Source organism: Crocuta crocuta, unplaced genomic scaffold, assembly GCF_008692635.1.
Source record: "Crocuta crocuta isolate KB4526 unplaced genomic scaffold, BGI_CrCroc_1.0 scaffold7, whole genome shotgun sequence".
Classification (NCBI taxonomy): domain Eukaryota; kingdom Metazoa; phylum Chordata; class Mammalia; order Carnivora; family Hyaenidae; genus Crocuta; species Crocuta crocuta.
This window is the reverse complement of record NW_027531904.1, coordinates 6031423-6043359: the sequence shown is the minus strand read 5'-3', so window position 1 is coordinate 6043359 and position 11937 is coordinate 6031423. Positions and strand designations below refer to the sequence as shown.

At 54.3% G+C, this 11937-nt stretch overlaps 1 protein-coding gene across 1 annotated transcript in view; it reads right to left on the bottom strand.

The window, feature by feature from the left end:
• Positions 1-10860, bottom strand: part of LOC144240067 (uncharacterized) — a 17657-nt gene extending 6797 nt beyond the window's left edge. Inside the window, exons 1-3 of the mRNA XM_077774313.1 lie at positions 10157-10860; positions 9851-9936; positions 1493-1556 (exon numbers count right to left, since the gene is read on the bottom strand). Of these exons, the coding sequence (XP_077630439.1) occupies positions 1493-1556; positions 9851-9936; positions 10157-10187 (181 nt within the window). The 5' untranslated portion in view covers positions 10188-10860. The remainder of the gene's footprint in view (positions 1-1492; positions 1557-9850; positions 9937-10156) is intronic.
• Positions 10861-11937: the final 1077 nt, after the last annotated feature.

Sequence of the window (11937 nt, the reverse complement as noted above, 5' to 3'; positions counted from 1 at the left end):
AGCTCCGCGCTGCAGAGGAGGAGACGGGGCTGGGGGGAGAGGTGCTGGCGGGCCGCACGGGGTGGGACCTGCTGCGCCCATTGTCTTCAGGCAACGTTTTATTTTCTCCTCCTTCCCAGCTAATAAATTAGAGGAGACCGTGAGCTGCGAAGGGACAGGCTCCCCATGGACGGACGGCCGGGCAGGCGAGGCTGCGAGCTCTCGGCAGATGGGGCTCACCCGGCCTCCAGGCTGCTCACACCACACCTGGTCAGACACTCCCAGGCAGCCCCACACAATGAGCACCGTTGAGAAAACCACGCACACACGCGTCGTGACACGGACGTGTGCGTGTGTGTATACGTGCGTATGCACGTCTATAGAAATCTCCCGCGATCCCCGAGGGGGCAGATCTGGGGCTTTGAAATGCCCTCCCTCCTATCAACAGCCCCCAGCCCCTTGTCGCAGTGAGCGGCCCAGACAGGCCGATGTAAACAGACACACACGGCCTGACACTGACACGCAGACACAAAAAGAAACACACACACCCAGAGGCAGCCCCAGACACACACACTGACAATAGTGTAATGAATGCGGGAGGGGAGGGCATTCAGTCAAAAGCCCACACGGCTGCTCGCCCGGCACCGGGGTGGCTGCAGGGTTATGGAGAGGCTGCGAGCCAGCTCCTGACGACCTCCTCCTCCGCTCCGTCTCCCGGGACCGCGGACTACACGGGAGCTGAGGCAGCAATACCATTCCAGGCATCCAGCATGGAAGCAGAGGCCTCACGGGTCAGAAAAGTTTGGATCTGGTCTCAGCTCTGCGTCAAGGCTGTCTGAACTGCCCTGAGGATGTTTTTCTTTAATACTGAAAGATAGGTGTGCAAAGTCCTATTAACTATCCTGCATCTTAAGATGGTGTGGCTTAAAGTCAGGGCCGAGTAGAACTTTGCAGACATTGTTTTCACATGCAGTGCAACCCACAGGTTGGCCGGAGGCGGGGGAGGTGTCTCCTCTTTTCAGTTAAAATAATTTTGAGCAGGGTGTATAGGCTGTAGAGGACCATGAGGGGCTGACATCTCAGAGACCCTATAAAAAGTGCTTCTAAGGATATAGGTGAAGGGGTGACCCCCTCAGCACTGGCCCCGCGGAGCAGACATGCACTAGGCTGAACCATATGAAATCACCGACATTTGGCTGTTTTCAATCGATAAGGAAGAAATTTCATATAGGTCAACCTAAACAGGCAGCTGGCTCCAAGAACCATGAGGGGTATTTCCCTTTTTATTTCCTCCCCAAACTGGGTTCTTTTATTCCTGAATTAGAAAAAAACCCAACATGACCTGAGACCCAAATCGACCTTGGGTCTCTCGTCTACAGCCACATGACTACGTCGTGCAGAGTCTGGTGCAGTGACTGGAATAAACTGTGGATGCCACGTGCACACACGCGCACACACACGCACGCGTACACACCCACACACAGCCCACGGCCTGTGTCAGGCCAGGACCCACCTTCAGACTCTTCTGCCAGGGCTCCTGCTTCTCCGTTCCCGGTCTTCGGATTCTGGAATGTGTCCTGGAGGGGACAGAAGGAACATGAGAGAACACAATGGGAAACGGGACAAGTGTGCTCTTGGCGTCTCTGGCGGGGTGTCAGGGGCTGGGGGACTATGCACGCACTCCGTCCTGAAGGAAACGTCAGCCTCGAAGCTTTATCACCGAAGCATTGCTGCCAACTGGTGACCAAATGTAAACTCGAGGCTGGTGTCTGTGCACATGACCTTCATTCAGACGGCCTCTAAAAGAGCTGCACAGGGCAGCCAGAAGGGTGCTGAGGCCACCCCGGCGCAGGGAAGGTCCGCTCCTTGCCAGCATCCGGATATCCATCTGTCTGTCCCGTCGCTCCCTGCATCTTCCTGGGAAATCACTCTCCGGAACTTCTCTGGGTTCCCATGGGAGGAGAGGTGGAGGGTTTTGGAAGCAGAGTCAAGAACTGTTCTGTATCTCACTACCTGTTTCTTGCCCAAGGAGGAAAGCCTGCCTCACATATGCTCATCCTAGTCCATCAGTAGTAGGTGGCTGGTGCATACAGAAGGCGAGGGGAAGATATTTCCACTGAGAGCCTTCTAGTGGCCAAGCATCTGGGGCTCCCTTCAAAGACCTGGAGCCACCTTCCATGCAGATGGAGGAGGCATGGTCCCCCCTACATCTCTGACAAGTACTTTAACCAAAAATACCATGTAAGTTCTAGAGTTTTCTCTCTCTAAACACACACACACACTGACTCCAACAAGAAAACCATCAAAGTAATAGCAATCATAAAATAAAACCCATTTGGCCTTCCTGCTCCAGGGGTCAAGTGACGGAATGACCGAGCCTGCAGTCTGGGCGTGAGGGCTAGTGGATTCATTTGCAGAGTGGGCCCCGGCCCGGGGACTACGTGGATGACTCTTCCAAACTCCAGACGTGTTGCAAGGAGGCAGCCGGGCGCCCACTGCTGCTACAGGCAGGCTTACCCGCCAGCCACTGTGCTCAGGATCCCATCTGAGCAGGACCAGGAGAGGATTCTGGCTTGGATGCACCACACAGTATCTGGTTTCTCCCAAGGAGGAGAAACTTTCCGTATGTGCATTCACCCAGATGTAATTTATTATTTGGTTGCATTTAAGATGTCCCTTACCAACCTCACACACACATCTCAGTAGGTTACTGCTATGCCGATTCCTAAGATCAAAGCTGTTCTTCAACTGAAGAAAAAGGTGATTGAGGAATCACAGTTCCATAAAGAACCAATGGAATTAAGTAAAGTTCTAGCCTGGGCGAAATGGCAACTTATGGTCACCACAGGCAAAGCATGAGATGGCTCTGACCCTGCTGTCTGAGGCTCCCTGGGGCTGGGAAACCAGGAAGCTGTGAACTGGTGAGAACTGTCACGCCGTCCCCCCCACCCCCCACCCCTCAGCACGGCCTTCCCATCCTGGATGGTCAGGTGAAATTCCGTATTACACGAGTTTAAAGTGCTGAGCAAGGGACTGTGGTTTGCTTCTCTGTATCCCCAAGGCACTACCCAGAACCTAACACATACCGCGCGGTCAATAAATGTTGAATGGATAAATGAACACAATAGAAAAAAAATACAGCCTGGCACGGGAAGACTTCCTTGAGCTCCTTCCTGAGCTCCATGTTTCCCTTGCAAACTGAGGTATGGCTCCATGGCCTGGTCCAGAGGGGCCAAAGTTCCTGGCCAGGAGCCATCAGAGGTGAGAGGCCAGGGTAGGTACCTGCTCCTCTCGGGCCAGCCCTCAGTCTCCCACACGGATCTAGACTGACAGTCTCAGCCTCCACCATCTGACCTGCTCTTCTGTACTGAGAGCTTCCACCATCTGACCTGCTCTTCTGCACTTAGATTTCTGGCCCGGTCCTGCACGAGTCTACCCTGCGGCTCCATCCCCAAACTTCTGTAGGGGAGTCCCTCCCCCGCTCAGCCCCAGAGACCTGTTTGGGTACAGTGAACTGTCTCTGATGACTCCACTGCAAATGAATTCCTCCCCTCTTAACTCCCACAGTCTGAGTCAAGCCATCGCCTCTTGAATGTGTGCCTTATTAGGCTGGTTTCTGCTCTGAGGAGTCAGGGAGCAGGTCTGGGGTTCTCCTGGGGTTCTGCCTGTACTGGAGTTTGGAGCTTCTGCATGGTCAGTAAACACCATGACTTACTCCAGTGACTGACGGGGAGCCGAGCCCCATCCGTTGCCGGAGGCTTTTCCTGCGCCTCCACACACTACTGAGGTGTGGCCCACCAGCGAGATGGTCACCTACGGCACAGCCGTGCTGGCTCATGCATGCCCAGCCCGCCTTCAGCCCCCAACACATACACACCCCTTCTCCAACAGCACCAGATGGAGAGTGTAAACTGACATTCCTGAGTGCCATGAGCTCAGTATTAATCCCCATTTTATAGATGAGAAAACTGGCTCAGAGAGAGGTGAACTAATGTGCCCGAAAAGGTATGAACTGGATCAGACAGACCCCTGATGCCCACTGGGCCGCACGCGCTGCGTCACACCACCATGATCTTGAAGCCTGCGATCCAATGACGAAAGAGAGAGAAAACGGACTGGAAACAGCTAGAAATGGGGTAAAGGAAGCTGCAGGCTCCATGCGGAAGGGGTGGCTGTAAACGTGAGCCTTTCCTCTCTTCGTTACTGCTCTCCCTAAGGCTCCCCAAGGAAACGGCACGCCCGTGGGGCCATCCACCACCTCTCCTCTTCCGAGCCACCCAACGCCAGGAACAGGAAGAAGGTCCAGCATTCTCTGCTTAAGCACGAGACGAGACTGGTCAGAGAACATGGATCCCTCTCCCTCTTCCAGAAGACTCGGTGGTACCTCAGTGGGATGTAACATTCTAGAAAGCAGAGGCTCCACCTCGTCCTGGGCAGGTATATTCCTTTGGCACCACGGGCAGACTGGTAGACTTGGGCAAACCCCTGAGGCACAGCCAGGCTACAGTCCACGCTGACAATCAGGAGAAAGCCAGGGGTGGGAGGGACACGTCTCGCCCCTCGTAGCTCCGCACCACGGCCCCCAGTGACCCAGCACTGAGCCTTCCTACTCACGCTCTCCAGGGGCACAGCCGGCCCAAAGCAGGAGGTGCTACAGAACCGCCCTCCAGTCACCCAGATGAGCTCATGCTGCTCCCCGAAGCCCAGGCAGACTCCCTGGGAGGTGAGGGGAGCCGGGGGACTCAGACCACCACCTACTCAAGGGTGTAGCTTCGGAGCCACTCCCCATGCAATCACTCCATGACATCTGGCTTAGAAAAGAAGGGTCGACCCTACATTACATTTACCATTCTTGCTGCTCCCCACAGAGACAGCCCTTAACAAAGATAAAGCGTGCGGAGCGTTAGCACAAGACTTGGCACAGCATACGTGCTCAATAGATGGCTCCTGTCACCATTATCATGACTCATTGTGATTTCCTGGCCCCCCATTCCTCACCTCCCAGGCTCGCGTGAGGAGCTGTCTTTTCATCAACTCGAGGCTTACTGAGGCTGGGAGCCCATTAACGGAGTCCAGGGTTTCCGGGGCAGGAAACTGGAGTTTCTGACAGAGGAACGGGGCTGGCAGCAAGGCTGGCCAGGAGTCCTCTGAGGTGAGAAGGCCCCTTTGCCCTCTGACAGCAGGACGAGCCCAGCACCTCCCCAGAAAAATCTCTCTGAAGACCCAAGGCTTGGCAGGGAGCCAGGGCAGGAGGCCTCTCGAAGGAGATGACGCTGGCTCTGAGCCAAGGCGCATCCCAGAAGCTTCAGCTCGCACCCAGCAGCACGGGCTGAGGTGAGGAGGGGCAGCCGGGAGGGGGGCAACGAGGAGCCCTCGGGCCAAAGGAAACCTGCCTAAAGGGGGTTTGGTGTGAACTGGGGATGCACCGCTACCTTCCCACGCCCTGTGGTTTCCACATACCTGCGACACTATGAAATCAGTACAAGCACAGGGATGGGGGGCGGGGAGATGCTCTGCCCCCAGGACAAGGCTCCTGTCACCTACATCTGTGACCGCACAGACACCATCCAAAGACTCCTGGGGTTACCCACTGGTTCTCTTCCCCGCCTCCTAAACTCCTAAAACACAAGGCTACCTGTAGATTCACGGGCTTCGGTCTTCAAGGACTGTGGGGTAACCCCCTCTGAAGGGGCTGTACTAGGCACCTCTAAAGGCCCCATAGAACCCGAGCCTCTCCCGTGGCCTCCAGCCTGGCATTTCCATGGCCTTTTACACAGAGAGCTCTCTTTGGCCAGGGACCTTCCAGGGATAGCCCAAGATTCGTTACTGAACTTCAGGCCTGGAAGAGATCTTAATTGTCCAGTCTAGGCCAATAAAATATGAGCTGCATGTATCATTTTAGATTTCCTAGAGGCCACATTAAAAAGTGCAGAAGAAACAGATCAAACTAATTTTAATAACCTGTTTTGTTTAACCCAGTATCATCGTTTCGGCTGGCTGCGCTGGCCACGTATCATGAGATCAACAGTGGTTGACAGGGCAGCCCAGCTCTTGACATCATCCAGCAAGCTCTCCCACTTTCGGAAGAGGAGGGGGCCCAAGTACCTCTAAGGAGTGGGGAGCAGGGTCAGAAGGGAAGCCCCAAACTCCATCCCTACCTCCGGGCCCATCAGCCTTCCTCTCTGCCTCCCAGTTAATAACTCGCCTAGGAGACAGATGAGTTTACGACACATCAAATTCAGGGGGATGAGCGGAACACAGACCTGTTTGGAACAGGAAACCTGGAGAGGAGAAGAGATGGGTGTACTTGACATCACAAGCTCGGAAACAAAGACCGACAGAAAGGAACAGGAGGGAGGTTCGGCCTGACCTCAGCATTGGAGGCAGGTCTGGAGGAGGGTGTGCCGCCCCCAGTCCGGGGCCACCCGGCTCCTTCAGGCTGCAAATACCCACGCTCCGGCACTGGGTCTGGTGAATTTTCTACCGCGTCTCCCTGGAGGAACTACCCACAAAAGCTCCTCTCTGCTTTAGAAGGCAAGAACAAGTCGCGCATTTACCCAGTGCTTCTTACTCGGAGTCGCCATGCCAACACACAGTCATAATTACCGAGGAACGCGCCAATAGTGGCAGCATTGACAAAGACACTATATCAGGGCCTGTGAGCTAAGCAAGGTCAGGCTCCTCGCAGGCCCCCCCTCCCCAGCTTCCTGCCCACTTCCTTTATTCCACTCTGATCCATCTCTTTCCCTTCATTCTTTCTCTCCCACCCAGATGGTCTCTTATTATATTTTCTCTGCAAAGAAAGGCACTACAGCTCAGTGTATAAAACACTTTTATAGCAATTAGGAGACAGGTTCTCCTTTGAGTCCCGATTTTAACTTGTGGGAAAAGTCACTTTAACACCCAGGCCTAGTTATCTGGCTGTGAATGGGGAGAGTATTTCGGACAGTGCCTATTCAGCCAGTGGGTGCCTGCATTTAATTCACCTACTAAATTCAGAGGCTGCTGTGTATCTAGTGGGCTCGAAGCTCTCCCTTATGAGCGGCACCAGAGGTACCAGAAACTCAGAGAAACAAAAGAAGGTTCAGATCAGAGAGGCAGTTGGTTCTAATACCCTGAGAACAGCAGGGCCTGTATCTCCCTCCCCCCCTTCCCCGCCAGGAAGGGTGCAAATCTCAGAAAAGGGGCCAGGAGCAGCTGAAGGGTGGGCTCTATCAGATTATAAAAAGATGAGCGAGATGGATGAGAACTATCAGGCTAAGTGACAAGCATCCTGAGGCCCCCAGTGAGACAAGGACATGCACCCATTTAAAATGAGAGGTCAAGAAAAGAAGGCAGACAGCCACCACCAGAGCCCTACACAAGAGCGCCCCAATTTCAGAACACCCAGTGCACCAACATCTGAACTTACAAAGGAGATAAATTGGAGGCCGATGATTAGCATCACAAAATGATTATTCCCTTTGTAAAAGGCTTCACTGCAGGACTGCTTTAAATAGTGCATTTAAACCATGATCTGATTTGCTAAATTCGATTTATACACATCTACTGCCTAAGCTGGCGTGCGGCTGTATTTACATGTCTTCCCTTGGCACGGAGGAGGGGAGAGGCCAGCCATTATTTGGGGCCTTTAATCCTTGTAGACAGTAGCTAATCTGGGGAGCTGAACCCTGTTTTTCTTCCACAGCTGGGGCTTTCGCTGTAAACCGGCCTCGGCCCTCCACTCTGCTTTGCCTGGCCAGAGCCAGCCCAAAGACGACGGTCAGGATTTGGCCAGAATTAGTTGGAGCGTTTCTGCCAATAGAGGCTCCTCACCAAGACGGAGACCCCCTCTCCACACCCAAGGATGACAACTTTCTGGTACAAATTTCCAGAGAATCTGCCAGGGTCAAAGGCTGGCTACCTTCTGGGAGCCATGTAAACTTAGCAACCTGTGTTAAGTTCTGGGGACCTGGTGAACTACCTTCTGCTTTTTGTACTTGAGCCACAGGACCCCAAACTGGGCTGGCACAGAAAGGCTGGCTCTCCACCCCAAGACAAAAGAATGGGTCCACCAGGTCTCACGGTGACTGAGCTGATGTAATGGGGACACCCTCCTTAGTTACCCGAAAAGCACTTCCTGCTCTCATTGACAGCACAGTCCTTCAGGAGAGAAATGACTCCTTCCCACAAGACCCAACAATGTGACAGGGCGGTTAAGAGCCAGACTGCTGCCAAAAGAGAAAGGACCCAAGTCACACCACTGGCTAAAAGAAAGAGGTCTAAGGAATTCATGGGGTCAGGAATGCAACATTCAAAAAACCAAGTCCCTTCAAAAAACTCAACTTAGAACCTCTCCCTTCACCAGCCCCCCCACCTTCTCCAAGAACCAGAGGCTCAGCCTTCTCAGAAACACATGTTCATTTATCAAATATTTACAGACATCCACGGTGACAACCCCAGCCCGACACTGGGAACTGACGGCAAAGAAAGGGACAGCCTTCGGGTCTGAAGAATTTATAGTAGAAGATGGAGGAGTCACCAAACATAACTATTTCACTGTTGAGAAACCCACTCAAACCTGCTCACCAAAGAAAGGGAAACTGGACTGGAAATTGATTGGACTGGACCCCAGTTCTTGCTCTTCAAGCTAACTTTATGACCTTGGGGAAAATCACTTAACCTCTCTGGGCCTGGTTCCTCATCTGTGACATAAGCAGTTGACCTCCATAATAACTAAGCTTTAAATTTTCTATAAATCTTACAGAGGAAGAAATGTTCATATCTCTAAAAACCCTGATGAGCTTTTTTTTTTTCTAACAAGGTTATAAATCGTCCCATTTTCTTCTTTGTCTTGGCTGCCAGGAGGCTCAGAACAATATTGAATACAACATTTATTTTAGGTCAGGACTCTAAGCCAGGAGATTGGGGATGGGGGGCGGGGAAGCAGGGTATGACAGGAGAGCTCTCATATGGAGGTAGGGCTGTGTGGAGAAGGGGGCTTGGATTCAGGACAGACTCCGGGCTGGGCGGGCTGGACGGACGCGGTCACAATGGTGATGAATCCGTGTGTCTGTGTGTCTGTACGCACATGCAGAGCCTGTGGTTAAGAACTCAGACGGCGGGGCAGACAGCCGTGATTCCACATCTGGCCTCTGCCACATCCTAACCAAAGTCACAAAGCGGGAATCACTACCCTCCCTACCTGTCAAGCTGAGGCCCGAATACATGCGCAGCGCTCAGTGCCCAGCCAGGTACAAAGCGAAGACTCAGTATAAACACAAACGAACAAAACTGGAGCTTCTTAGTCACTGTACAAATGTCCATGCGTGGGACCTGCCTTAGGGCAGCGGTGGATCAGCCTGGACAGTTGGGGGCTGGGGGAGGAAAGGACACTGAGCTGAGATCATTCACCCGGCGGNGCGCCGCTTAGCCCACTCTCTGCAGCCCTGAGACTGCGGGAGGCCGCCGTACCACCCCAGGTGAAGGGGTGAGGCTCCGGGGCTGCGCGCCTCGGACTCCGTGCGACGTCGACGGGGAGAGCCCCGGGGTGCAGGAGGGCGCGTCGGAGGCCAGAACCAGGGCCGCCTTCACCGGGCGCCCCGCGCCGTGCTCCGCCGAACTGTAGCACAGAGCACAAGGGGCCCATTAGGTTGTGTGTGCTTAACGCCGGTTCCCAGCGCGTCGGGGAGGGACGCGGATCCGGGCCTGGGGAGGAGGAGGGGTTGCCTTTTTGGTGACCCAGGTAAAACCACAGACGCTCCACCGACCTGAGGATGGAATCTCCCAACTTCCGGACTGCCGGCCCGCACGCCGGCTCTTGGCACCCCGGGGCGGAGTGAGGGTGCAGGCGGACAGCTTCTCCTCCCATGCCCCGGCTCTGGCCACTCACCTTTCCACCCGCGCACCCTCCTACGAACGGGTGCTGATGGCAAGTTCGTGCCCGAGAAGAGGAGGGAGGCGCCTGCAGGGGAGTAGCTGTAAAAACAGAAAGGAGACATCAGGCGCCCCCCACCCCTCACCCAGAAGCGCGCTGCGGCCCCCTCGGAGGTGGGGGTAGGGGACGCGCGTCCTTCAGGTCACAACAGCCCGGGGCGGCTCCCGGGCGCACACCGCGTCTCAGTCTCGCTCGCCCGGGCCGCGAAAGGGAAGTCCGATTCTGGGCAAAGGGGTCCCATCCCGGCCCGGAGCTCCTTACCCGCCAGCGGGCCAGGCATCCAGCCCCCCATGAGGTGGGACACCTCCGTGCACCTAAGGCCAAGCGCATCGCGGAGAGCCTGCCGGCTACCGCCCTGGGACAACCCCGGCTTCCGCGACAGCGCAGCTCCTGAGTCCTGACGCTCCAAACCTGCCTGAGCCGGGACCCCAGGCCGTTTTCCGGAAGCCCAACTGCTAGAAATGCAGAACCCAAGCTAAAGCGGGCCTCCTGGCGGCGCCCTCTTGGCCTCGCAAGTCAGTTTGGATCCTGCTCCCTTCACGTCTCTAAGGACACTTGCATGCGCACCTCCCCGGGCCCGCCAAGCAGGGAACTTCCACCTGCCCCGAACCCTCCCTTCCAACAGGGCGCTCCCTGGAGTCTTCATCGGTTTGGTATAACAGGCGCTGGGGAAAGACGACCGCTGGTCAATTCTCCAAGAAACGCTGGCCGTTTATTGGTGCTTTCACTCTCTCCAGCTGGTGAGGTTTGAACTTCATATCCAGACGTTCATATGCACCCCCTGCTCCCTCCCGGGGACAGAGCTGCCATTTGCTCAGCGCCCACTATATGCCAGGCACTTCATATGTATATTTTACTTAATTCTCACATGAACCCTGGAGGTACAGCTATTTATGTCTCCCCCCCCCATTTCATAGAGGAGGGGGAAGGAAACCAGTCTGAAGAAGTGATGTGACTTGTCAAGGATACACTGAGTTGCAATGGCAAAAGCATGTCCCCCCTAAAGAAAAACCCCCCAAAACTTGCCTCACAAGTGTGCGCATCCTTCCCCACCCAACCAGCTGCTGCCCTTATTGAATTTGGATTGCCAGTTTATTAACCCAGGCTAGGATCACCCTGGGTCCTTGGCTCAGGAATTGTCACTCCTAGGGACAGAAAAGGCCACAGGCCAGTCCCCCGGCTCTCCCCATGACCAATGAACAAGAAATTCTTGCAGCCTCTGTGGGCACCCCGGAGGCATTTCCATCCTAATTCTTGAGCCTGAGTCCAGAACCTTCAGGGAATCTGGCAAAGCCAAATGCTGGCCAATAATCCACTCCTGATTTTTAAAATCCCAGTCTACGCAGTCAGAGAAGTGGGTGACCTGCATTATTACCAGGATAATTCACGCAGGAGAAAATGAGATGAAGGGGCAGGTTGGGCATGGTATTTTTACACACTACCCCAATGGAGACCCGAGGGGATTCAGGAGCTAAAAAGAGGAACATTGCAAGGAAACGCCCCTCTCTGGTTTCCTGCAAAAGATTTCATCCCAACTGATAATCAGACAGAAAGCCCTAACTTCCCCAACCTCCAAAGCTGAGAGGCGCTTTTTCTTTAAATGACGTTAATGTGACGTTAATGTTTCTTTTTTTTCCCTTTCAATGAAGGCTCTGTAAGAGACAACCTCCATTTAAAAAAATTATGCCCATTGGGCCTGATGTGAAATAAATTTTAAGAAAACGCAAATTTGGGCTTTTTCAGAAGACAGCCAGGGAAACAGCCCCCACCCCCAGGCTCACTGAGGTGACAAAGATGGCACCTGAAGGTTGGGGTGAGGTGGGTACAACCNGGGGGGGGGGAATGGGGGGATGGGGGCACAAGGGGTCTGCAGTCACACTCGCCAGGGGGCAGAGGATAGCGGTCCCTTTCAAAATAAACCCAAATCGATGGTGTGAGACCTGCGTAGCCAGGGTGGACCCCTGCCCCACTTGCAGTGCATCTCCACCCGAACAAGACAGAGAAGACCGGAGAAATGCTACCCTATACATTCCTGCAACACA